General features: G+C 44.6%; 1 protein-coding gene and 1 long non-coding RNA gene across 10 annotated transcripts in view; one reads left to right on the top strand and one right to left on the bottom strand.

Annotated features, from left to right (window-relative positions):
- Positions 1 to 25006, top strand: part of LOC310845116 — a 579409-nt gene that overhangs the window by 460314 nt on the left and 94089 nt on the right. The gene's annotated exons all lie outside the window — the stretch shown is intronic.
- UNC79 (unc-79 homolog, NALCN channel complex subunit) overlaps positions 1 to 25006 on the bottom strand; it is a 125867-nt gene that overhangs the window by 11457 nt on the left and 89404 nt on the right. For 6 of the 9 annotated variants that reach the window (XM_083729760.1, XM_083729761.1, XM_083729758.1 and 3 more), the window contains 12 exons: positions 23224 to 23262; positions 22630 to 22742; positions 22442 to 22527; positions 20645 to 20818; positions 19903 to 19971; positions 18820 to 18930; positions 16567 to 16671; positions 8256 to 8333; positions 5557 to 5646; positions 4404 to 4579; positions 3229 to 3415; positions 1228 to 1425 (listed from right to left, as the gene is read on the bottom strand). In XM_083729760.1, coding sequence (XP_083585886.1) covers positions 1228 to 1425; positions 3229 to 3415; positions 4404 to 4579; positions 5557 to 5646; positions 8256 to 8333; positions 16567 to 16671; positions 18820 to 18930; positions 19903 to 19971; positions 20645 to 20818; positions 22442 to 22527; positions 22630 to 22742; positions 23224 to 23262 — 1426 coding nt within the window. The remainder of the gene's footprint in view (positions 1 to 1227; positions 1426 to 3228; positions 3416 to 4403; positions 4580 to 5556; positions 5647 to 8255; positions 8334 to 16566; positions 16672 to 18819; positions 18931 to 19902; positions 19972 to 20644; positions 20819 to 22441; positions 22528 to 22629; positions 22743 to 23223; positions 23263 to 25006) is intronic. The other 3 variants (XM_083729766.1, XM_083729762.1, XM_083729759.1) reach the window with 1 other exon arrangement.

Genomic DNA, 25006 nt, shown 5'->3' on the forward strand with positions numbered 1-25006 from the left:
ACCAGTGCAACCCAATGATGCTCTGTATATTTCAATTAACCTTGAAAAGGCTTTTCAAGCATCCCATCCAGGACAACCGCCATGCATAGCAGAGCCAGATTTCTTTAAAAAGAACTGGATTCTCTCTGAAGTTAACTTGCTATCTGGGTCCTATTTATTCCCTGCCCATCCAAAGTGATTTATCATTCTGAATCAGCAGCGAGCTATGAATATGTAATCTTCAAAGCATAAAATATGGCATACAGGGCAGGGGGATGTCTCCCAGCCTTGGCTTGTAAATATCATTTTAACTTTTATGTGATGTAAATATAAAGGTAAACCAAGGCAAATGTAACTCGATAACGAAAAGGCCATGGAATTTTCAATATTGCTGATAAAGTTAAACCCTTTTGGTAGCCTCCTTCATCATTATTTGGATATTTTAATTAAACTTCAGAACAACCCAATTAAATTCCATCTGGTCCAACCCCCTGCAATGCAAGAATCTCAACTAAAGCATCCATGGCAGGTGGCCATCCAACCTCTGCTTAAGAACCTCCAAGGAAGGAGAGTTCACCACCTCCCAAGGGAGTCCATGTTGGGTGGGGTTGCCATATGTCCTCTTTTTCCAGGACATGTCCTCTTTTTCACAGGTAGAGTTGCCATAGCGATCCATAGTTAAAAGGAGAAGTTGGCAAATGTGTCCTCTTTTTTGCTCTTCAAAATATGGCAACCCTAATAATGTTGGGCTCCTTTGGGATATAAATTTAATAAATAAATGTATCCCAGCAGGGTAATAATAATAATAAGCTTTCAGCAGGAATCTAAAGCAATATTTATGCATTTATTCAATTTATTTATGAAATGTTGCGAGGGCGCCTGCCTAACAGCCAGGGAGTCTCAAAGCATGCGTGCTGCCACATTGCAAGATTTTCTCCTGGAAATGCAATTTATTCTACTACTGAGCTATATAGCCCTATAGTCTTCTGGCTGCCAGATGTGTGCATTTGTGCATGCCCTAAGATTTTCATTTTCAAATGGTCTATCTAAAGGCATAGGCAAACTCCGACCCTCCAGATGTTTGGGACTACAGTTCCCATCATCCCTGACCACTGGCCCTGTTAGCTAGGGATGATGGGAATTGTAGTCCCAAACATCTGGAGGGCCGGAGTTTGCCTATGCCTGGTCTATCTACTGCTTGGGGCTTTGTGGGATCTCGCCTAGCTCTGCTCACTGCCTCTGACTCACCACCTTGTTATGTGCCATCAGCTGGAGGATGCTCGGGGTGACTCGGCTCCAGAACTCCAGGGCGGTCAGGATGGCGGTGAAGCTGAATTCGTTCTGGTTCTGCACCGTGGGCGCAACTGCCGCTTGTTCGCAATACACCGTCCACAGCTGAGCAAATATAAAGGCGTGGAAGAGGGAGCACATGTGCAGGACGGACGTCTGCAGAAAAGAGAAATGGGGGGTGGGGAGCATTAGCTTTTTCCTTCCAGCAGTGCATTATGGGATACGCACACCCTCCCCCGGAGTACCAGAGCATGACAATTCCCTCGCCCGATAATAACACGCCCGCCCGTCAAAGCAATTCTAATCAAATATGGCTCTGTCAAGAATTCCCTCAGATTTTCCTTCCCTGTCAGTGAGCGATATGGCAACTCATTCATATTGAAATAGCAGGCTTATAATTCACAGGCTAGAGTTAGGCAAAAGGATAGACAAGCTGAAGGCCATTAAAAGTGAAAAAGAAACACTCACAGAACCACAGAGCTTGTTAGAACAGGGAGAGAAAGGAAATGGAATAATATTGGAGTGTTTAGAACAGCCTCTCCACCCTGATGCCCTTCAGATTTAGTTGGATGACAATTCCCATTATTCCTGACCAATGGCTATGCTTGCTGAGGCTGATGGGAGCTGGGAACACAGACATGTGGTCTGTCAGGCTCAGTCCTGTCCACACTAGCAAGAGTTCTGCAGGGTTTTAGAATACAGTGGTACCTCTGGTTACATACTTAATTCGTTCCAGAAGTCCGTTCTTAACCTGAAACTCTTCTTAACCTGAAGCACCACTTTAGCTAATGGGGCCTCCTGCTGCTGCTGCCGTGCGATTTCTGTTTTCATCCTGAAGCAAAGTTCTTAACCCGAGGTACTATTTCTGGGTTAGCAGAGTCTGTAACATGAAGCGTATGTAATCTGAAGCGTATGTAACCCGAGGTACTACTGTAGAAACATTCCCAGCTCTCGTTGGAGATGGCAGGGATTTCCCCACCTCCAATTATTAAAATTGAGTTTCAAGGATTTTTAACAATTTAACTACAAATTTAAAAGAATTTTTACAAGTTGAGTTCCCACCCTTTCTCCCAGGTGTTTCCATAACCACTCTTTCCTGCTGTGTTATATAACATACTTTATCAATTACATTTCCCCTTCATTACAGTAATTATTCATTTATTCCCCCCTTATTTCAATTCATTATCCATTTCCCATCCACTGCTATTTCAGATCCTGATCCCGCTTCTGTTGACTTCAATGTTTTCCAGAGAAAAAGGCTCCAATCCTCCATAAAACGTTCAATATTTTAATCTCTTATACTGCCTCCTTTGTCATGTCCATGTGAGGTGACCGGGAATGAACCTGGGAACTTCTGCATGCAGATGACATCTTCATTCAGTTCTCGTTTAAAGATGAGCCTACCCAATCCACACTTTCTAAAACAGTATGCAAAGTGAAACACAGCCACCCTTTGAAATTCAAGCTCCTTCGAATTTTGTAATGCAATTCTCCAGCCAAGCCATGTGCACAGATATACATATTTTAGGACAAAGTTTGCAATGAAACACTAAAAATAATGCCCCAAAGTACATTCTGCTAAGGACCTCTGTTTTGCAAAAAATAAAATAAAAATTGTATATCAGGGCTAATTATACACAAACCTACTGGGAGAAATTTGTACTCAGACGCTGATGAATTTTCACGAGGGCTAAAGTGGAGAACTGAACTTAAGGCTGGAGGGAATGAGAAATGGAAATTGACAGATTCACCCAACTTTATTGACCATCAGCCTCTGATCAAAAGATTGTGCAACAGTTGCAGAGTCTTCTTAGCATCCACTGTCAAGGGGCAGTAGCTCTGACAAGGATCTTCATTACCCAGGCAAGTTGGCAGCAGAGTAGGCAGCTATTCAGGTTAATTAGGCTGAAATCTATATAGTCAAATGTTGTTTAGGCACAACCAGCAGAATACTTGTACCTTGGACTGCTCTGGAAACCCAATCAAGATCACAATGAGGTGGTCAGCGACATGAGAGCCAGCGTCCAGTGGAATGGGCATACATGTCGAAGGGGAATTTGGACAGATGACATTATGCGTCAGCGACCCCAGCAGGAGCCACGAGAGCAAACGAATATGAGATACGCATTCAATGAATTCTTTGGGCCTGTTGGAAAAGAAAATGCATTTCAGTGTCTTGTTATCCCAAAGGCTTTATTCCCCATGCCTTGAAATATTATTATGCTAACAAATGCATGAGCATTACTGTATTATGGAAGCAAAACACGGGCAAAGTACATATTAACATGCCTTTTCAGGTGATCCATTTGTTTCAAACAGTGAATTGGGTGGGGAACCTCAGGCGGAGGGCCAAACACGGCCCTCAGGCCTCTGTACCTGGCCCCTGAAACTGTGGTGCAGATTCAGATGTCTTTTCTCAATGTGTCATTTTTGTTGAAGGGAAGTAGCACAAACTGCAATGTTTTGTTTCTAGGAAAATTCAGTTTCTTTCCTGCTCCCCAGCTAGTGTGTACATAGTGATGATGTTGCTGGCATCCATCTGTCTCAAGAGGCAATGGAGTGCAGCTCTGGGGTGAACTGTAGTGACCTATTTGGGGTGCAAGGCTAGGCAGTCCTGAATTGCCCAGATGACAAGCCTTGCTGATGTGGTCCAAAGGAAAGCAGAGCAATACGTTTGGCACTGGCTTGGCTATAGGAGTTGCCGGAAGAAGGCACCATCAAACCGTCTTAGAGACTCCACTCTGGTTTGGTGCAGAGCCGTTTCTTCTCCCGAAAAGAACCCACAACGCAGATGAGGTTTAGGATCAGTGTTTTCCTTCTCCCAGATGGCCTACCTTCCCAGGTTGAGAAGCCTCACCTGCCCCTCACTTCCCTCTACAGCATGTGCAGAAACCACCTTCTTGATGGTTGGACCCATTGCTGGGTCCAGGGAAGCCTGTCTTCACATGCAGGGGAAGACCCTAACTTATTGAGGGGTTGAGACCCATCGGCTACCCTCACCTCCCGGAGACCACATTTGCCATTGCAAGTGGTGGACGCAACTCCCCACTTTCACCCCTCTTCATGGCACACCCATCTGGTGGTGCATTTTAAAGTTCTTAACATTACACTGTTTGCAGCCGATACTTCCTTACCCCTGTTGCATTGCAGATGGAGGATGGTATAGCCAAGGGAGGTAACGAACTACAGCCTTGTTGTCCCTGTGATTGCCACGCGAGATCTCCATCGCAGCAATCTGGGCTAAACCGACCTTCAGGTGCCCACCAAAAGTGTCCTCATGCAATGGCTGGGAACATGTCTTCATGTGACTCTGTGGTGGAAGGACATTCAGCATATTGAGGGTATTGAAAGTAAGACATGTGGGTGATTAAAGGCATTTAGAAGGCCAAGGAAGCTGTTCCGTTTATATGAAAACACTGTGTTCACTAGAGCAGCTTTCACCAACTCCAGATGTTTTGAACTACAAATGAAGGGAGTTAAAGGCTGTACTAAAGAGCAGATGTCCAGGTTATATGATACTTCTATCAGTTTATCAAATACCTTTATTATACCTGCAAAAGGTGAAGTCTCATTTGTTTGCCCAAGTATTTGGTTGAGCTGGTTGATTGAGAGTGAGCTTTGGTTATGATTGGAGTTTTTTAAAAACTGCTACTCTTACTGTTTATTGATATTTATGAGTGTTTGGAGTTGAATTTATTCATTTACTTATAGAGATCACTTTTCACCAAGGGCCCCAAAGCAACTTCCAAAAGTGCAACAAACACACACCAAAACCCAATAAATTAAAACCAAATACAATTTGGAAATCAGATCATGCAGTTTACACAGGGCAGAACAGGGCAACCTGACACCCCAGAACAGGCTAAACAACTCCTCCAAAAGTTTGCTCTGTCGGGACTAGATAATCCAAGTCCAACAATGAAGTTGCCATCTGTACCTCTTGGGGGGAGAGTTTCAAATGGTGCAGTCACCAACAAGGCCCTGCTTCCTGCCTCAGCACAGGAAGCAATACTCAGCAGTTCCACTGGCCTAGCACAAGTTATTTGCATGAGGCCCGACACCCCTGTGGACCCTGGTCACTATTTTCTGCTTTTTGCTGCTTATACAGTCACCCTTTCTATAATCGTTATTGTAGGAAGCTACTTTTTCAACTCTCCCATAAAACATGGCAAGGGCTTTCAGAAAGCATCTAAAGGTTCTCTCAACTATATGGGTGGCCAGAATGCAGAACTCCCCAAATGAGGCAATAACATCATTTGAACTGATGTGTCTGAATGCCATACTCACCTTTAATTTAGTTAACGTATGCATATCGGCAATAAAATCCAAAACTTCACCAATGTACTGTCTCATGCATTCCATGGCTGCTGTTCCACACTGAAACATGGAAGAACAATGGTCAGCTATCAGGGCTCCTCAAAGCACAATAATGGAAGTCCATTTTCCTTCCCTTACCCAGCCCAAAACCAACTGAATCCTGAACCCTATATATGTCTACTCAGAAGTAAGTCCCACTGGGTTCAGTTGGACTCAGAAGTAAATCCCATCTGGTTCAGTTGGACCCAGTAAGTGGGTACAGCATTGCAGTCTTATAGCTGATTAATCTCAAGACAAATATTGTTCCTAATGGACCAGGTCAGTTACACTAGTGTAGCCTCACTGATTGCAAAAGGACTAATAGTACTGTAAGTGGTTGTGATTTTTTTAGGCTTATTATCCTCACAGTCCCATGGACTGCAAGAAGATCAAACCCATCCATTCTTAAGGAAATCAGCCCTGAGTGCTCACTGGAAGGACAGATCCTGAAGCTGAGGCTCCAATACTTTGGCCACCTCATGAGAAGAGAAGACTCCCTGGAAAAGACCCTGATGCTGGGAAAGATGGAGGGCGCAAGGAGAAGGGGATGACAGAGGACGAGATGGTTGGACAGTGTTCTCGAAGCTACCAGCATGAGTTTGACCAAACTGCAGGAGGCAGTGGAAGACAGGAGTGACTGGCGTGCTCTAGTTCATGAGGTCACGAAGAGTCGGACACGACTAAACAACAACAACATTCTAACACTGGCTGCTGCCAATTGTGGTAAGGTTGTAGTTGAATTTTTTCTGGCCTGGAGTGGAGGGGCAGAGAATTCAGAATGTAACTGGTCAGTCCTGCAACAAAATATTCAACCTTAACTCCCTTTCCGACCCAAAGTAATCAGCTGATATGGATAACAGATTGCCCCTCTTTGACGAGCGATGATTTGGGCCCACAAATTCAGAGAGTCTCAGTTGAGGTTCACTTGCTGGAATTCGGAGGGCGAGAGAAGAGACAATCTGCTCAAATTCCACATTTTAGCAGCTGACCCAAGTGCTTCTCATTTCTCTATGCTAATATAAAATCTACGTAGGGCTGAACTACACCACCTTCTGTCTCCTCCACAGTTACGCCTGTCAGTTGGCTTGACAGGACAACAAACAGCAAAAATAAGGTCACAGAGAGCCCTGTCAAAGTCTCCTCCATCTTCCAGTGGGCTTGGAAGAAGGATTCCACATGTTGCTTCTTTCAAACTGAATGACAGAACGATAAAGGGTATTGTGTGCCAGTCCCTTGAATACCAATGACTGAATCTGAAGGATTTTCTCTTTCTTTTTATTCAGTTTCTCCCCGTTGCACTAAATATGTTGAGTACAAACAGAATAATCTGCTCTTCCACGTTTCCACCCCTGCCCTCAAGCTACCAGAGTCTCCACTGTATCATCCTAACTCAAATAACATTATAGTTTAACTGGGGAATGGTGTGTGACTGTTAGTATCGTTTAAGCTTAGAAGATTTGGAGCAGGGGTAGGCAACCTAAGGCCCGAGGGCCGGATGCGGCCCAATCGCATTCTCATCTGGCCTGTGGACGGTCCGGGACTCAGTGTGTTTTTACATGAATAGAATGTGTCCTTTTATTTAAAATGCATCTCTAGGTTATTTGTGGGGACTGCCTGGTGTTTTTACATGAGTAGAATGTGTGCTTTTATTTAAAATGCATCTCTGGGTTATTTGTGGGGCATAGGAATTTGTTCATTATTATTATTATTTTTCAAAATATAGTCCGGCCCACCACATGGTCTGAGGGACGGTGGACCAGCCCACAACTGAAGAAGGTTGATGACCCCTGGTTTGGAGTTTCTTCTCCTGAAAGACAGAAAGCATGCTCTATATTGAAACCAAGTCACTAAGTTTCAATGTGGATGGAATGCCAAATGATTCTGCATTGACTGGCACAAACCTTTACTCCATTCTGTCCAGGGGTCATTTACCTATCTATTTACCTAAGAAGAGTCCCATGATATAAATAGTGATAGATTTATGGTGGCACAAGCTCCCTACTAGCCAGAGGGCCTTCTTGGTAGTGGCGCCCACCCTGTGGAACGCCCTCCCATCAGATGTCAAAGAGATAAACAACTACCTGACATTTAGAAGACATCTGAAGGCAGCCCTGTTCAGGGAAGTTTTTAATGTGTGACATTTTAATGTATTTTTAATCTTTGTTGGAAGCCGCCCAGAGTGGCTGGGGAAACCCAGCCAGATGGGTGGGGTACAAATAATAAATTACTATTCCTATTACTATTACATCAGATGAAAGCCAATGTTACATAAACAATGATGTTATTTTCTGCACAGTTTTTGCCTTTTTCCTTCCACTGAAATTAATTAAATAATTGATTATGTTTGTTTCTGCCAAAGCAAAGTGGATAATGTAGGTTTTAGTGGAAGCCAAACTGTGGCAGAAAAGAAAAAGTGCTGATTGTGTTCAACATAGCACAGAGTGGAAATCGCTGCCTTTTTATATCCCAAGCCCCAGCTGGCATGGCCAGTAGTCAAGGATATGGAGATAAATATATATACTCTTCTTCTGTCTCAAGTCCCTTCCAACTGGAAAATTTGGGCTACAAAGCTAAGGAATAGTAAAGAAATTTGGAGCTTATGAAGAGGCGACTTATGTTTTGTTACTTACTCCAGGGATGGAAGCGATCATTTGCTTGTGTAAGATCAATGATTCAGCTAGTTTTGTTCCAGCATCTGCACAAACAAACTAATAAGAAATAACATATTAACCAATTTTGTGGACTGCTGGTGGTAAGGATGCAATAATCTCTAATTTATGAGTTTATTAAACAAAGTTTCTTCTTGCTGATATTTGCGGTAATTTTGCTGGTCATAAAAGGGAGAGCTTACATTGGAAACAAGAACCGTTATCAAGAAGTCAATCCAATTCTTTTTCACTACATACATATATTTAAAGCACTGTATAAAAATTAAGACATATATTCTCATTTCTTCAGCAGCAAGTTTAAAGCGAAAGAGGATTTTCAATCAAAGCTCATTACACAGCCTGCAGTCCTGGTACCATTATGTCAATTATAGTTCCAATTGACTTAATGAAGGCTTTCATTCCAGAGCAAAACATTTCCCCTCCTTGTGAATTTTCTCTTCTTTTTCTTACACAGCGTGAGCAACTATTCTATACATCAGATAGAATTTTTAGAAATAACATGTGATTAAAAAAAAATACGGACCATGTATTAAAAACCGGGGTTGTCAACTTTTTGGGTCCCATGAGTACATTTGCAAACTGAAGAAACTGTCAGCAACACCCTTCATATACCATAACCAAGCACACGTTACAACCTATTATATTGCCTACAACAGAATATTCCTTCCAGCTCTGTGGGTGAATGGGCACCCATGGGTGCCATGTCGGCAACCTTCTGCTCAACTAATGCGTTCCAGGACAGAAAGAGATCCCAAGATGTGAATCTTTCTTACCCCAAACCTACAGAATGCAGTGGATGGGAGCACCTTGCATTCAAGGTTCAACATGAGGTTACATGCATGAGCAGGCAAACTAAGGCCCAGGGGCCTGATCCAGCCCAATCGCCTTCTAACCGCCTGCAGACGGTCTGGGAATCAGCATGTTTTTACATGAGTAGAATGTGTGCTTTTATTTAAAAAGCATCTCTGGGTTATTTGTGGGGCATAGGAATTTCTTCTTCTTCTTTTTTTCCAAAATATATTCCGGCCCCCCACAAGGTCTGAGGGACAGTGGACCGGCCCCCTGCTGAAAAAGTTTGCTGACCCCTGGTTATGTGGCACAAGCGACCATAACAGAAAATGGAAGAGACTTGGATGCATCCCTGCCACTAGAAAGTTTGATGCAGTAAATCATGGTATTTCAGAGTGATGTATGATGCTGGGAAGTATCACTGTTTTGTGAGTCGGGAGGGAAATTAAAATATTGCAATCAAACAAATGGTCAGCACTTTGTTCCACCTGGTAGGAGCCACGATGTATTACATGGCGCCTTTCTGATGTTTTGGACCACAACTCCCATCATGGCCATGGCAGTTAGGGTTGATGGGAGTTGTAGTCCAAACCATCTGGGGCACACCGGGCTAGGGGAAGACTGGAATAAAAACAAGGCAGTAAATTGAGAAACTGGGGACAAAGAGTTACGGTCCTCAAGCATATTCAGTATATTTACTATACAGTATATTTACTATACAGGGGTCCCTTCCAACTCTACAATTCTATGATTCTGTGCTTCCTTTTGTTGGCCCTGAATCTCCCAACGTTCGTAGCAAGTCTCATTTAGGTGGACAGATCTGCACGATTGTTCGTTCTCATGACATGATAATTGGCTTAGTGTTATGTGTAAACCAGGCAAATGTGAGTCAGGGAGGAGTCTTTGGCTATACAAACTACAGTCGTACCTCGTACACTTTCCAATTCTTCCTCCCCGACTGTTCTTTGAAACCATTCTGCAGAGCTCCTTTCCACCTCTGACATGCGTGAGGGAACTTAGCTGTGCAGAGAGACTTTGAAAGCCCTTTGTCATCCTCCACCTTTCTTCTTTGCACCCCAGATGTCAAGCAGTAGAGGGAATCACAAAAAGCTTTCAAAGCCTCCCCATTCTTCTGCTCCAACATCAGAGGTGCCAAGGAGGATCACAAAGCCCATTATGAGTGTACCTCCTTCTCCTTTTCATCTCAACACTGAAAGTTTAAACAAGTAGTGCTTGTGAGTACAGTAGTACCTCGGGTTAAGAACTTAATTTGTTCTGGAGGTCCGTTCTTAACCTGAAACTGTTCTTAACCTGAAGCACCACTTTAGCTAATGGGGCCTCCCACTGCTGCCGCACCGCCAGAGCACAATTTCTGTTCTCATCTTGAAGCAAAGTTCTTAACCTGAGGTACTATTTCTGTGTTAGCGGAGTCTGTAACCTGAAGCGTATGTAACCCAAGGTACCACTGTATGTATGTGCACATATGGTAAAGCAGAGGTGCACAAATGCTCCCTTTTTTTTTTGCAACCGGCTAATCTGGCACATGCAAGTAATTAAGCTGAATGTGTTTTGAGATCATTTAAATGTGAACAGGTGGCTACAGCCATGCATTTGCAAAGAGCAATAGCCTCCTGCTCATCTTTACTGTTTCCGAGGCTCTCGTTTTGGACAACGTTATCTGCATCCCTCCAGGAAGTGGGGTGTGTTTCAACCTGACATCGCAAGCGGAAGACTGGGCAAACTAGACAAAGGCCCCACCACTTATTTCCAAAGCATCTCACTATCGCCCATATCAACTCCTTGCAAGATGCCAAGACGTCACCGGCAACAGATTTAATGCCAGTATTGTAAAAGAAAAGCCACAAAACAACAGAACAGAAACAGGATAAATGTCTGCTGTGCCTCTCCCTAGAAATCTGCTGTCTGTGATAAAGTGTCAGCAAAGGCTTCAGGGGTAGTTGGTTGGGCAGAGATCCAGGAAGACTAGTAGTCTAGGTTTGGGGATGGAGAGAATGACCTCAGCAACAGGCTGAGGCCTATGCAAGGGCCTAGATTTAGAAGATGAAAAAGCTGCCTTAAATTGAATCAAACCATTGGTCCATCTAGCTCAGCTTTGTCCACACTGATTAAGTCTTTAACATCAGCAGTAACATCTAAACCAAAGGAGCGTTTCAGCCCTGTTCTTGAGTTTGTTTAAAATCTAAAACAGCTTATCTTGTATTCCTTTCTTTGAATTTGTGCTATGTAGGTTTTTTTTAACCTTTTTGTAAAGGCAATAATAGGTTTTTCACAGCCAAGTCCTCAACTCCTTATTACTACTGCTTGGCTTTCTTTAAATAGGGCGATGTCTAAAACTTGAAAACTTTAGGTTTTCAAACCTTTTTTGTAAACTCAGGGGAGCGTTTCAGCCCTGTTCTTTAGTTTGTTTCAAATCATTTAAGGTTTATGATCTCTCTATTTTCTTCTGAGGAAACTGAATAGTTCAGTGAAACGAGGTTTGCAGCCCGCATCCCATTAAGACTTTGTTCAATTCTAGGTTTTTTCTAATTTTTTCCTTAAACTTTTTGATTTTTGTTATTTAGTTTAATTCTATAAGATAATATTTCTAGTCGATTACTTCTCGTTTCAGAGATTTTCACAGTATTTTATTTGTTTTGTGTAAATTGTCCACACTGATTGGCAGCTGCTCTCCGGGGTTTTAGGCAGGGTCCTCACCCAGCCCTACCTGGAGATGAGAGGGATTGAGTCTGGGCCCTTCTGCATGGCCCTCCACTGAGCTATAGCCACATGACATTCTGCCCAATGCTTGCGCCTTGTTGCTGTCAGCAGAAATCAGCATGAAGACAATATTAAGGCCTAGGTGGGAAGAAAAACTCTGTGCCATTCAAGATGCATAAGATCTCTCCCTCCCACCCTGAAGGAATTACAAACTGATGTCCCTGACCAGAGTCAGGGCTGGTGATGGGGGCATGATTCAGTGGCAGTTTGCATGCAGAATGTGTCTGGTTCAATCCCTGTCATTTCCAAGTAATAATAATAATAATAATAATAATAATAATAATAATAATAATAATTTTTTATTTATACCCCGCCCTCCCCAGCCAAGGCCAGGCTCAGAGCGGCTTACAAGCAATAATAAAAACAAGATGAATGATTACAACTTAAAAACAAAAATAAAATACAACATTAAAATAATGGAACATTAAGATATTAAAATGTAGCCTCATCGCAGGAGGAGAAGGAAAAGAAAGAAAAAAGAGAGGGAGGGAGGGAATCAAATTGGCTCCAAGCCAAAGGCCAGGCGGAACAACTCTGTCTTACAGGCCCTGCGGAAAGAAATCAGATCCTGCAGGGCCCTGGTCTCATGAGGCAGAGCGTTCCACCAGGCCGGAGCCAGAGTTGAAAAGGCCCTGGCTCTGGTTGAAGCCAATCTAACTTCTTTAGGGCCTGGGACCACTAGGGTGTTATTATTTATGGACCTTGAGGCTCTCCGTGGGGCATACCAGGAGAGGCGGTCCCGTAGGTACGAGGGTCCTAGGCCGTGAAGGGCTTTAAAGGTCAAAAGCAGCACCTTAAATCTGACCCTGTACTCCACCGGGAGCCAGTGCAGCTTGAAAAGCACTGGGTGAATATGCTCCCATGGCAGAGACCCCGTGAGGAGCCTCGCTGCAGCATTCTGTACCCGCTGGAGTTTCTGGGACAGCTTCAAGGGCAGCCCCGCATAGAGCGAATTACAGTAGTCAAGCCTGGAGATGACCGTCGCATGGATCACAGTGGCCAGGTCGGGGCGGGAAAGGTAAGGGACCAACTGCTTGATGCGGCGAAGGTGGAAAAATGTCGCCTTGGCTGTTGCTGTAACTTGCGCCTCCATGGAAAGGGAGGCATCAAGGATTACACCCAAACTCTTAACGGAAGGCAATGGCACTAAGTAAAAGGCTCTCAGGTAGCAGAAACCTTGGACCAGCCTTCCACACCCTGATGGACTCCAGATGTTCTGGACAATGAGTCCCATTATCCTTGACCATTGATTATGCTGGCTGGGGCTGATGAGAGCTCTGGTCTGGAGGGCAGCAGTTTGGGGGACAGATGTGTTGTGCCTAGCTATAGGATTGGGCAAAGAGAAGAACCCTGTTCCATCTGCTGTGGTCACTCTTAGTATTTGCACTGTATTTATTAGAAAATGCATTTTACAAACAATAAATTTCACTGCGGAAAAGAAAACACATGTAATATAACAGCTGCAAAGCAGGTGGTTCCCATTAAGGTGACAGAAACGCTGAACTATGGTGTTGTTAACTTAACTTCCTTTAAAAGTGAGTGTGTTTGTGCCTTAGACAGTGAGGGTGGGCGGTAAGGTTTGGCTGGTTGTACTGTCGTTTCTTCGCTGACTGAGTTTTGCTGACTGAGAATATGGGAGTGTGAAGACTTCAAGAAGATGCTGTCCGGAGGGGTTTGTGAGGACAGACAAGCTATGGACCAATGGCTTATGCACTGCTACAAAGGATTTTTGAAAGCAAAAGGACTAAACCCTCTCTTGGGCTCAAGGGAGAGAAAGGTATTGCATTGGACTTAATACATTTGAATAATACAAATTGCTCTGTTGCTGCCATCCTGACAAGTCTAGATTCATCTTCAGTTCTTGTGTGTGGAGTCCACTCCATCACTGAGGTCTGAGGGTGAAACCGCTACATCATTCTGAATAACTAAAAAAAAAGCCGTTACCCCCCACAATCCCACACAGCTGCTGATTCCAGGAACAGTTCTACTCCAGGGAATCCCCCCCCATACCCATGTCAAGAGCATGGGGACAGTTTTCGAACCCCAGCACCCTATGGGCTTTACTCCTAGACACACCCTAAGCCTTTGGCAGCTTAACTCTCGCTTCCAAAGGAGGCCAGCTAGTGGGATCACACCTTTCCTGCCCCACAACTGCTCTCCTCGCAGGGAAGCGGTGCTCATATGAACTCCTCATGCAGATTATACACCTACCCAAACTTTTCCATCCTCCAGCACGAAGAAAGCTTTCCTCTTGTTTTGTGTCACTACCAATTCTGACAGCGACGAGTAACGTGGAAATAATTGGGGTATCAAATGTAAATGTCAGGAATATATCTTTTGTTATTCAGCCCACCTTGCTTCTTATTTAACGTTCTTAGCCCCCGTACTGCTATCTTTGTCAAATCAAGCAGCAGCTTAAGTCCCTACATGTCTCACGCAGCTGTACACAGGAGTATTATGTGATTGCTCAAGTGGTATTTCAGTGTCCCACCTTGTGGTAGGTCACTTCCTGTTCTTTATACACCAGGGGTGTAGAACTGGATCAATCTGGCAACCCAGTAGGGTCAGAGGATGGAGGCAGACCCACAAACTCATGAGCAGAAGATGGAGACTTCATTGTCTCCCAAGGATCCTCCTTCTAGGGACATCTTTAGCAGGGTGTTGAGGAAGCCTTCCTCAGATCTCCTATTCTTAGGGGGTGTGGAAGACCCATGATTACATAATTAAGCCTTCCACAATCTTGCACTCTCCGGACTGTTTGGACCGCAGCTCCCGCCAACCCCTGTGAAGTTGACCAATGGCCAGGAAGGATGGTATTTATAGGTCAAAACATCTGGAGAGCACCAGGTTGGGATAGGTTGATGCTAGGGCTTGGGCCAAAACTGCACACCCAAGTTCCATAGAGCCATTCAGCTCCCACCAAAGTGGGCATGGGGTTCAGAGGCTTTTTTTGTGGGGGGGGATGCGAGGGGCAGGAGAGACTTACCCTTGACACAAGGCAGCCAAAGGAAACGAAAACCCTCCTTTCCTGCCTCACAGAAAAAGCTTCAAGAATGTAAGGAGAGGTCTGCTAGATCAGGCCAATGGCCGCTCTAGTCCAGCATCCTGTCCTCACAAGAGCCAACCAGATGGCCGTGGGAAACCCACAAGCAGAACCTGAGCACAGGAGCACTCTCCCTTCAGTGTGGTGTAGTGGTTAGGAGCGGCAGACTCGTAATCTGGTGAACCGGGTTCGCGTTCCCGCTCCTCCACATGCAGCTGCTGGGTGACCTTGGGCTAGTCACACTTCTCTGAAGTCTCTCAGCCCCACTCACCTCACAGGGTGTCTGTTGTGGGGGAGGAAGGGAAAGGAGATTGTGAGCTGCTTTGAGGCTCCTTCGGGTAGTGATAAAGCGGGATATCAGATCCAAACTCTTCAAACTCTTCTTCCTGTGGTTGCCAGCAACTGGTATTCAAGAAGCATGACGGCCTTAGACTGTTTCCCAACACTCGTCCCAAGCTTCAGTCCTAAAAAATGCCCCGCTGGCAATCACAGTATGCCATGACAGAGTGCCATTCCCAGACCCTTTGTGCATACGTGTGTATGTGTTTCTTGTAGGGTGGGGAGATTTGTCTGGGGGGGGGGCAAGTACTCTGTCATTCTGTGTAACGTTGCCTGTTTCTCACAGTCCAATAAGCAGAAAGGACTGCCCTCTCCTTTTTTTAAATACATAAATAAAGGTTCCAGGTTGATCTACATTTAATTAATGAGGAAGGGCCTGATCCAACGTACTTGCAAACATCAACTTTCCCCCCCCCTGAACCCATTACCTGGTGTGTCACCCCCCCCACAACAACCAACCACACACACACACACACACACACACACACAGCTTCTTCTCTTAACACTGATATTATAATAGTTGTTTTTAGGGAAATTCTAAGCCCTCTGTAATTTAGAACGTCAATGTTACTTTCCAACTCTCCTGGCAACTGCTAATTTTCTCTGACTAATGTGCCCGTTGCTTACGAGAAGCTGCGGCTCGTAGAAACATATGCCCGAGCGCAGCGCCAGGCACTTCGGAGGGGGGAAAGAAAAGAGGCTGTCAATCATGTGGAACTGTGCGTGACCCGGGGAGCAAGTCTGCAGAGCTGTGCATTGCGCCGTGGGCCACCCAGGTCACTTCCATTTCAGCTCCTTGTCATTTCGATGCGATTAAGTGCCAGCAACTGCCAGCCCAGTCATTCTGCAGTGGAGGATGGCTACTGTCAGGCTGCTGTATTTTTTAAAAAACAAGTTGTGTGTCTCTCTAGTGAGCAACATCTGCTGTGTGCTTTCCTTCCAATCTGGTAGCGCAGGAGTCTTTCAGGCCCAATACAGATGAAGGGTGATTTAATTGGGAGGGAGCTCTCTCAGTGGCCTAGCTCACACTTAACACTAAAACATGGTTTGGTTAACAGGAGATAACCATGTGTTGCCCAATGACAATGATCAAGGAAACCATAACTTGTTTTTGTAAAGTTTTGGTTTTTCCCCAGCTGCTCTTGCTTCATGACTTTGAGTTCTGTATTCTTTTCAATGTCTGCTGAAAACATTTTTGTTTAGGCAAACATTTCCAGATATGCAGACATTCAATCCCTTTTAGCTACTGGCTGTCCAGTGCTTGGAAACCCCATGCAATACATTCACTGTAAAACCATTTTTTAAAAAGTGTTTGTTCCATACCTGGACCAAAAGCAGAAGGTTCGTATCTGGCAAGGGAGATTTTAACTTCAGAGCTTGCAGCAACTCTAATATGACACTGCGGGATAAGTAGAACTTATCCCTTTCCTAAAAGAAAAGTGAACAAATCGGGGTTAAATTAATGCTTCCAACATTCTTCAACACCAAATCCTTGACTGCTATTTGTTTAGATGATTTATATGCCTCCCTTTCCCAAGTACAGAGTGGTTTAGAAGAAAGCCAAATACATTAAAAGAATAGCATAAAATACATAAAATAACACCTATACCTAACCACTAAATCACTTTTATATACAAATCACATACAGAGGCTTAGATCCTGAATTGCCCTTCCATGAATGAAGATTCTGTTCCAGGAGAGGCTCATGCTCACAGAATCAAAGAATTGGAGAGTTGGAAGGAAACCCGAGAGCCATCTAGTCCGTCCCTCTGCAAGACAGGAATCTCAACTAAAGCATCCATGACAGCTTAGGCCATCCAACTTCTGCTTGAACCTCTGGATCTCTTCAGAAGTGTACATATCCTTTACATATAATGCTACCCCTCTCTTCCTGTTTGGTCTATGCCCTTTGAAAAGGTTACACCCCTCAATTTCTACATTCCAGCCATAAATCTCATCCCAACAGGTTTCAGTAAAGCCTATTGGGTCATATCTGCCATTCTGTATCAACAGCTCAGACTCATCTTTCTTGTTTCTCATTCTCTGTGCATTAGTATAGACACAACTGAAACCATGTGCCATTCCCTCCAACTACTTCCTTCTTGTAGTTTTCTGCCCTGTAGCAGGTTTCTGTAGCACTGCCTCAGTTCCCTGTGCATCAATGAAGCTATTATCCCTAGTACCAGGTGTTCTCCTGCCGTCTGTAATATTGCTTCCAGGGGAAAAAAAATCCCTCCATCTCGTCCGTACTCTGCAGTCCCCACTGAAACAGATTTTCAGAAGGAACAGAGGAATGTAGGGGCAACTTCTAAAACTCCCCTAGCACCACCCCTTTCAATCAGCAGCCTCATCCTGCAAAGGGAGTTCCAGGCTGCATCCACACCATATATTTAAAGAACATGACATTCCTCAAAGAATCCCAGGAACTATAGCTTACCCTCACAGAGCTACAGTTCTCAGCACTGTTAACGAACTACAGCTCCCAGGATTCTTTGGGGGAGGTAATGTGCTTTAAATGTACTATGCATACACAAGCCCTTTCATAGGAATTTAGGGTCCTGTCCATAGAATTTGAGCAAGAAAATAGTGTTGAAAGAAGAAGAAAACCAGTGAGGTGTGTGCTTGCGCATAGAGCACACACATCAGTGTTCCCACAGGGGCTCAGTGCCCTACAACGGCCTGCGTGTGTTTATGCATCTGTCTAAGCTCCACAGCTCCTATCCCCTGTGATGCAAAGGATTTCTCTTCCAGGAGGGAAGGGCATGTTGCATCTGAGGGGATTATGTCAATGACATCTGCTGTTCCATTGAGCATTTTGTCCTGGCGCATAGACAAATGGAAAGATGGGGGGAGGGCAACTTTCGAACCCCCACTCCCAAGCTAATTTGCTCCCCTGTGAGATGAACTCCAGATGTCCCTACAGTTTATTCATCTGGATTTTTGTCAGATGAGGAGGAAACGTCTCTTATTTTTGAGAGACAGGATGGCCTAATGCATGTTCAGTAGAATTACTGATAATGCAAACACCACAGCAGCGAGGTAGAAAGTAGTGGACATAATGAAAAATATACCTCTCAAACCATGGCAGGCATGGAAGATGTAAACACCCCCCCCCCCGGCTCACACACACATTCATGTGGATGGAGGATAGATAGGGATGTGTAAGCTTGTGTAGAAAGAAGGCTGCATCAATTGCTCTGCCTACTTTTGGCTCTAGCATGTGACTTCTGAAGGGCTGCCCAGAAGAGAATGAGGGCCTTGGGCTGAAAAAGTTTCCCACACCGATGTGTTAGTGTGCAAGTACCCCGGTAGATTCCAGAATTTCTATTAATGAGCTATCCCCAGATCCATCAAGGAAAAGGTAAAGTATAATATTTGCACAACCTCTCAAGCAGGTTTTTGCCAGAGTTTCAGCTCCTTACTGTAATGTTCAACTTTACTTCTAATTTTAAATAGCAGGTGGAACAGAGGTTGCTTTGATGTCAATTTCGCTTGAGAACAAAAATAAGAGGTAGGTGGGTTCCCCATTTGACCCTGTCTCTAGTGCAATTAAAAGGAAACAAGCTAGTTAATTACCTTTGTGAAAGCTCTGTGACACAAACCGCACAGCTCTACCAAATACGCTAGGGTGAAGACTGCGTTCTGAATGACGAAACTCAGCAATTTGGAAAATGGCTCCAGCAGACTCTGCAATGAAAGGAAGATGGAGGGCATGTCAGGAAATATATGCTTCTTTCAGCAAAATGAAGAGTGTGTGGGTTGTGAAATCATTCATTATAACAAAGCCTACCCCCCTTTTTTTAACTTGAAGGATATGAAGTTGCAGCTGCCCAAACTGATTCGTTCCAATGACTGTAGTCACACTTTGGGATTCCCAGCCAGCACCTTGAGAGAACTCCTGGAAAGAGTTCTGCTTGCAAGATTCGCACTGGCTGCCAATCTGCAACCGGGCCAAGTTCAAAGTGTTGGCGTTAACATGCAAGTCCCTACGCAACTCAAGACCAGGTTGCGTGAGAGACCCTTATACACCCAGCAGATTGCAGGAGAGTTTCTGCAGGAGAGGTGCCTGATTGACCTCACTTCTGGAAAACCAGTCCACCTGGTTGATGATCTTTTGCTGTCCAACACACCGGACAACAGCTTTCACGTGCAGCTAAAAGTCACAAGCCGACAGCTGCAGACAAAAAGTTGGCCATCACATTGCCTCAAACGCAACATTTTTCAATGACGTTGGCTCACACCGTCAGCCATGTGCCATTTAGGCATGTGCTTGCCTCCCTTGATTAAACCAGACATGAAAGTCCCAAGAAATGCAGCCTCTGCTATTCAATATTTTTCATTAACCAAATCCTGTACTTGCTCTCATCTCGGTTTGGTTCGTCCCAAACTGCAAAGCTCTAGGTAAATCTACTGGTGCCGCTTTAAAAAAAAGAAGAAAAAGAAATCCAACTCCTTAAGAAGACATAAACTCCCACCCACATAGTGCATGTAATCCCTCCCACACATTAATGCAACCTAGATTCGGAGAACTCCTATCCTGCTTGACACGGCACAATTGCACGGCTATAATACTCTTCCCGCTAAGAGATAAGGAAGAAACCTGAAACGATGAGGAAGAGGGGAGGTTTTATATAAATATATAAAATCTCGAGCACTTACTCTGGCAGCACTGCTGGTGGGTATCTTCAGCAAGCAGATCATTATTCTGAGACTAGAATCTAAAGAACACTGGGGAGAAAACGGGGGAGGACACAGAAGAAAGAGTTAGCGCCTTTCCTTGGAATGTAATTTAGCCCTGCCAGGTATAAAGGATGATAAAGAAAGGCAGTCGCACAGAAGTGCAGAAGCACACAATGTGAGACTATCTGGGAGGCAGTTGTCTGAGTTAAGAGTAGACTTTTGAGCTGGAGGTACCACTCTGTAGCGCTTCCACTCCTGCATGGATAGCCAGCTCTAGCAGGTGGTGCATGGCTGTGCCTGCTACTTACTAGATCGAAGTTTCCCAAACTTGGGTTTCCAGCTGTTTTGGGACTCCAGTTCCCATCATCCCTGACCACTGTTCCTGCTAGCTAGGGATGATGGGAGTGGTAGTCAAAAAACAGCTGGAAAACCCAAGTTTGGGAAACACTGTACTAGATGATGGGTAAGTTGAGCAGAACGTCTGGCTAATACAGATTTGCCAGCATGCAAGTCCTCCTTGACCAAACCCTGTATGAATTAAAAGAGAGAGAGAGAAATCTCCACTCAGGTTGGATAGGTGCTTGCCAAGTCAGACCACTGGCCCATCTAGCTCCACATATCTACAATGACTGGCAACAGCTGCCTGATGTTTTAGGTGGGCGATTTTCTCAGCAGCACCTGGGGATGCCAAGGACTGAATCTGGGATTGCAAGCACTGTACCTTAAGTGGCAAAACGGAGGGCAGTTTTGTAAAGAACGTCTGGAACTGGTTGCTGATTGTGGTCCAGAGGTTGCTGGGGGAATCCATCGGCAAAGCTTCCATGAACGTAGCAATGTTCTCCAAGCAGCGTAGCATCCCGCCCCCTGCTGGTAAATTCTTCTTGGTGTTTAAGCCCTAAGAAAATAAGTACATGGACAATTCAAACCCTGCTCGCAAAAAAAGCACACACACAAGACGGCGAGGAGCATTTTTGAAAAGTGCAAACAATAGGGACTGATTTCCTATTCCCTCCAACAAATCAATTACAAACTACCTTGTATCTCAACCTTTCCTAACCTACAGCACTTCAACTTGCATCCATTTCAACCAGTACACCTGTGCGAGCTATAGCTGGTGAGAGTTGGCGTTCAAAACATCTGGAGGGCATCGGGTTGAGAAAAGCTGGTGTACATTATACATCACAGGAATGAGGAGAAGCAAATATGTAGATAGTACCTAAGCTACCTCACAGCATTGTTGTAAAGGTGAAAGAGTGAACTACATACACCACCTTGAGCTCCTTGGAAGGAAAGGTGGGGTATAAATGTAATGATAAGAAATGAAATTGATCTGGAGATACACGTGTGTGTGTGTAGTAAGCATGAGTTAGAAGAACGGCTATAATGAAAGGTCTTTCTAATCCAGCATCCTAGTTTCAACAGCAACCAGCAAGATCCCTCTGGAAATGCCACAACCAAGGAATAAAGACATCCCTCCCCTGATTTTTGACCCCCAGCAACAGGTATTCAGTGCCATGCTGCATTTGGACACAGATATTATTTTTTACCTATAGTAGCAATGGGACAACACATAATCATGTCTGCCTGTTTGATCAAGGGAAATCCATTTGTGCAAGGAGACTTTGGGTTTCTCTCCTCCCATTTCCAGCCTCTGTGTACCCCCGCCCCACAAATCTGCTGCTGAGGGTCCCCAACCAAGTGTTGGTGATGCAGCGAAGAGGAAAGCAAGAAAAAGGAAGCTGCTGGGCAAAGGAACGGTGTCACTCAGGAAGCTGTGGATTCTCCTTCTGTGGAGGTTTTTAAGCAGAGGTTGGATGGCCATTTGCCATGGATGCTTTAGTTGAGATTCCTGCATTGCAGGAGACTGGACTAGATGACTCTTGGGGTCCCTTCCAACTCTACAGTTCTCTGATTCTATGAAAAGCCCCGTTGTTTAAATGAATTATTTTATTTATTACCTGTTCTTCACCCTAAGGCCCCAGGGTGGGTTGCAACAACTTAAAACACAACTTTAAAACAGTTTAAAACAAATTACAATCACAAGAATAGGGTGAGAACAACAAAAATACACCTCAGGAGTCTAAGGCCAGCTAGTAGCCAAGAACTACTAGTCTTGATGGCTATGTTCTGCTTGAACTGTCAGAAGCATCATGTCTCTGAACACTAGTTACTGGCAATCACAGGTGGGCAGAGAGCTGTTGCGCTCATGTCTAGCTTCCTGGCTTCCCACAGGTATCTGATCAGTCACTGTGAGAATAGGATGCTGGACTAGATGGGCCATTGGCCTGATCCAGCAGGACTCTTATTTAGTTCTCAGTGCTGTGAGAGAAGACACACATTGAAAAATAAACGTGGTGTTTGCCCTACACAAAATGGAAGTGTCTGAGCAGTTTCAGCTCTGCCCCAGTAAAAGCAAAACTTGAGAGTAGAAAAGTTTAGGGTGTGAGATGAGAAGATGTAAAATACATCCAGTGGAAAGAAACAGTGATTGTGAAAGATACACAGATGGTAGACTAACCTCCAGGAGCTGGCTCAAAGCAGCTATGGAACTCAGTTCACTGAAATCCATGAGAGATGTAGCCAAGGTCCGTAGAAAACTTCCATCTGCAAATGACAACATTTGGGGTTGCTGTTGTTTTCCAAAGAAGTTTCAGCATGGAGGTTGTGGAGAGGAAGGGAAACAAATCTCAGACATTTGCACATTACCTTTGATGTTGCTCTGGAACAGCTGGGGAAGTATGCCATTGGGAGCCAGTTGATGGAAAATACAGCGGAGAAATTGCTTGGCCACGCCTGCAGCATTCCCTGGGATCATCATGCTGAGGAACAAAATGAAGGAATAAAGAGGGAGGGAGATGCCATGATTCTTCAAGCATATCTCACCATGGAAAAACCAAACACCATCCACTTTGATATGTTCAGTAGGAATTTCATTTCAAATACATTGTGGTGAGAAAAGAGTAACAGTCAACTGGGGGGGGCTGAATGAACACTCATTCGCTGCATGTGATTCGAATGTCTTCGCTCAAATCAGTGCTTTTCCCCAGCTTGCATATCTTTCTGTTACATAAAAATGTAAGGCTGTCGTCACACAGCAGTTCATGTGGCTGCCAACGGATGGTGCTGCAAACTACAGCATGATGACAAACAAGGGAGAGGAAACCAAATACGTTTGCTATGCGTTTTTTGTTCTGTCCCCCCCCCCCCTAAATTCAAAATTACCTCCACCAAAGAGGGGATATTTATACACTTGTTTGTGGTCTGTATAGAGGGGAAAAACTTGTTTTGATTGTACTGTACCTTTCTGCTTGATTAGAAAAATTGGTGCTTGAAGCCAACCTGGTGGAGAAGGAGGCAAACAAAAACAATTTATTTTTATTAAAGTAAAATAGTCGAAATGGCTGGGGCAATCAAATCAAATCCCAGATAAAATGACTTCACAATCATGAAGACTATCTTTGGTCAATACCTGGCTGGCAAAATCTGACATACTTTTGCTAAACCATTCTCATAGAATCGTAGAGTTGGAAGGGACCACAAGGATCATCTAGTCCAACCCCCTGCAATGCAGGAATCTTCCACTCTATGTGGGGCTTGAACCCATGACCCTGAGATTAGGAGTCTCATGCTCTACCAACTGAGCTATGCAGAACAGCTTGGCCACTGTTGCAAAATTGTCAGAACTTCTATTCACTTTCCCTTCTCGTGACAATGAGGAAGTGATGAAAGCATGTGCACTTAGCATGCAAATGGGCTCAGGTCCAATCCCTTCCAACTTCACAGGCAAGTGAAAGTATAAATTATGGAGAAAGCGAAAGGTGAGGATATGACAGTGGGCAGGACATTTTCAGCTGGGAGCCCACTGTCCTCTGCAAGAAGCAGTTTTCCCCAGATACCTGTAGCTCTCACTGTGAGGCTGAGCATCAAAACTTCATCAGTTATCTGATGTTTACAGCAGTTCCCGGGCAGAATCCCTCAGCAGCAATCTCTAACCAATTTTGAGGTTCCTCCATGCCACTTATCATGAAGGTCAGAAGTGTGCCCCCCCCCCAGGGACAGGGAACTATTGGCCATGCTGCCTGGGGATTTTGAAGTCCAACATCTAGAAGACATGAACCTCTCCATCCTGGATATTAGCAACAATCTTTAATTACCTTTCAAATTCCTCCGTGCCACTTCTTATCACGTGTGGTGTCCAGATGTTGTCGGACTCCATCTCCCACCAGCCCCAGTCAGTGTGGATGACAGTCAGGGGTTATGGGAATTGTAGTCCAGCAACACTTGAGTTCCCCATCCCTAATACATTCCCATACATTCAGGGCTACCAAGTGACAGCAACGATAGTCAACTCCCTCATGGTTGCAAACCATTTCTGCACAGAAGGGAGGGAAGCAAGAGGAATAGCTCAGTGACAGAGAATCTGCTTTGTATGCAGAAGTTCCCAGATTCAATCCCTGACATTTCTAGATAGGGCTGGGGGAGAGTCCTGCCTGAAACCCTGGGGAGCTTCTATTTAAAAAGCTAATGCTATTCTAGGCTGCATCAACAGATGTATAGTGTCTAGATCAAGGGAAGTAAAATAGTAAAATAGAGCAGTAAAATAGTACTGCTCTATTCTGCCTTGGTCAGACCAGAATACTGTGTCTAATTCTGGGCACCACAGTTTAAGAAGGATGTTGACAAGCTGGAAAGTGTGCAGAGGAGGGTGACCAAGATGATCAAGGACCTAGAAACAAAGCCTTATGAGGAATGGTTGAAGGAGCTGGGTATGTTTAGCCGGGAGAAGAGGAAATGGAGAGGAGAGATTATTGTTGTTGTTGTCGTTTAGTCGTGTCCGACTCTTCGTGAACCCCATGGACCAGAGCATGCTAGACACTCCTGTCTTCTATTGCCTCCCGCAGTTTTGTCAAACTCATGTTGGTAGCTTCGACAACATTGTCCAACCACCTTGTTCCCTGTCGTCCCCTTCTCCTTGTGCCCTCCATCTTTCCCAACATCAGGGTCTTTTCCAGGGAGTCTCTTCTCATGAAATGGCCAAAGTTCTGGAGCCTCAGCTTCAGGATCTGTCCTTCCAGTGAACACT

The sequence above is a fragment of the Podarcis gaigeae genome (assembly GCF_964106915.1).
Source record: "Podarcis gaigeae genome assembly, chromosome: 1".
Classification (NCBI taxonomy): domain Eukaryota; kingdom Metazoa; phylum Chordata; class Lepidosauria; order Squamata; family Lacertidae; genus Podarcis; species Podarcis gaigeae.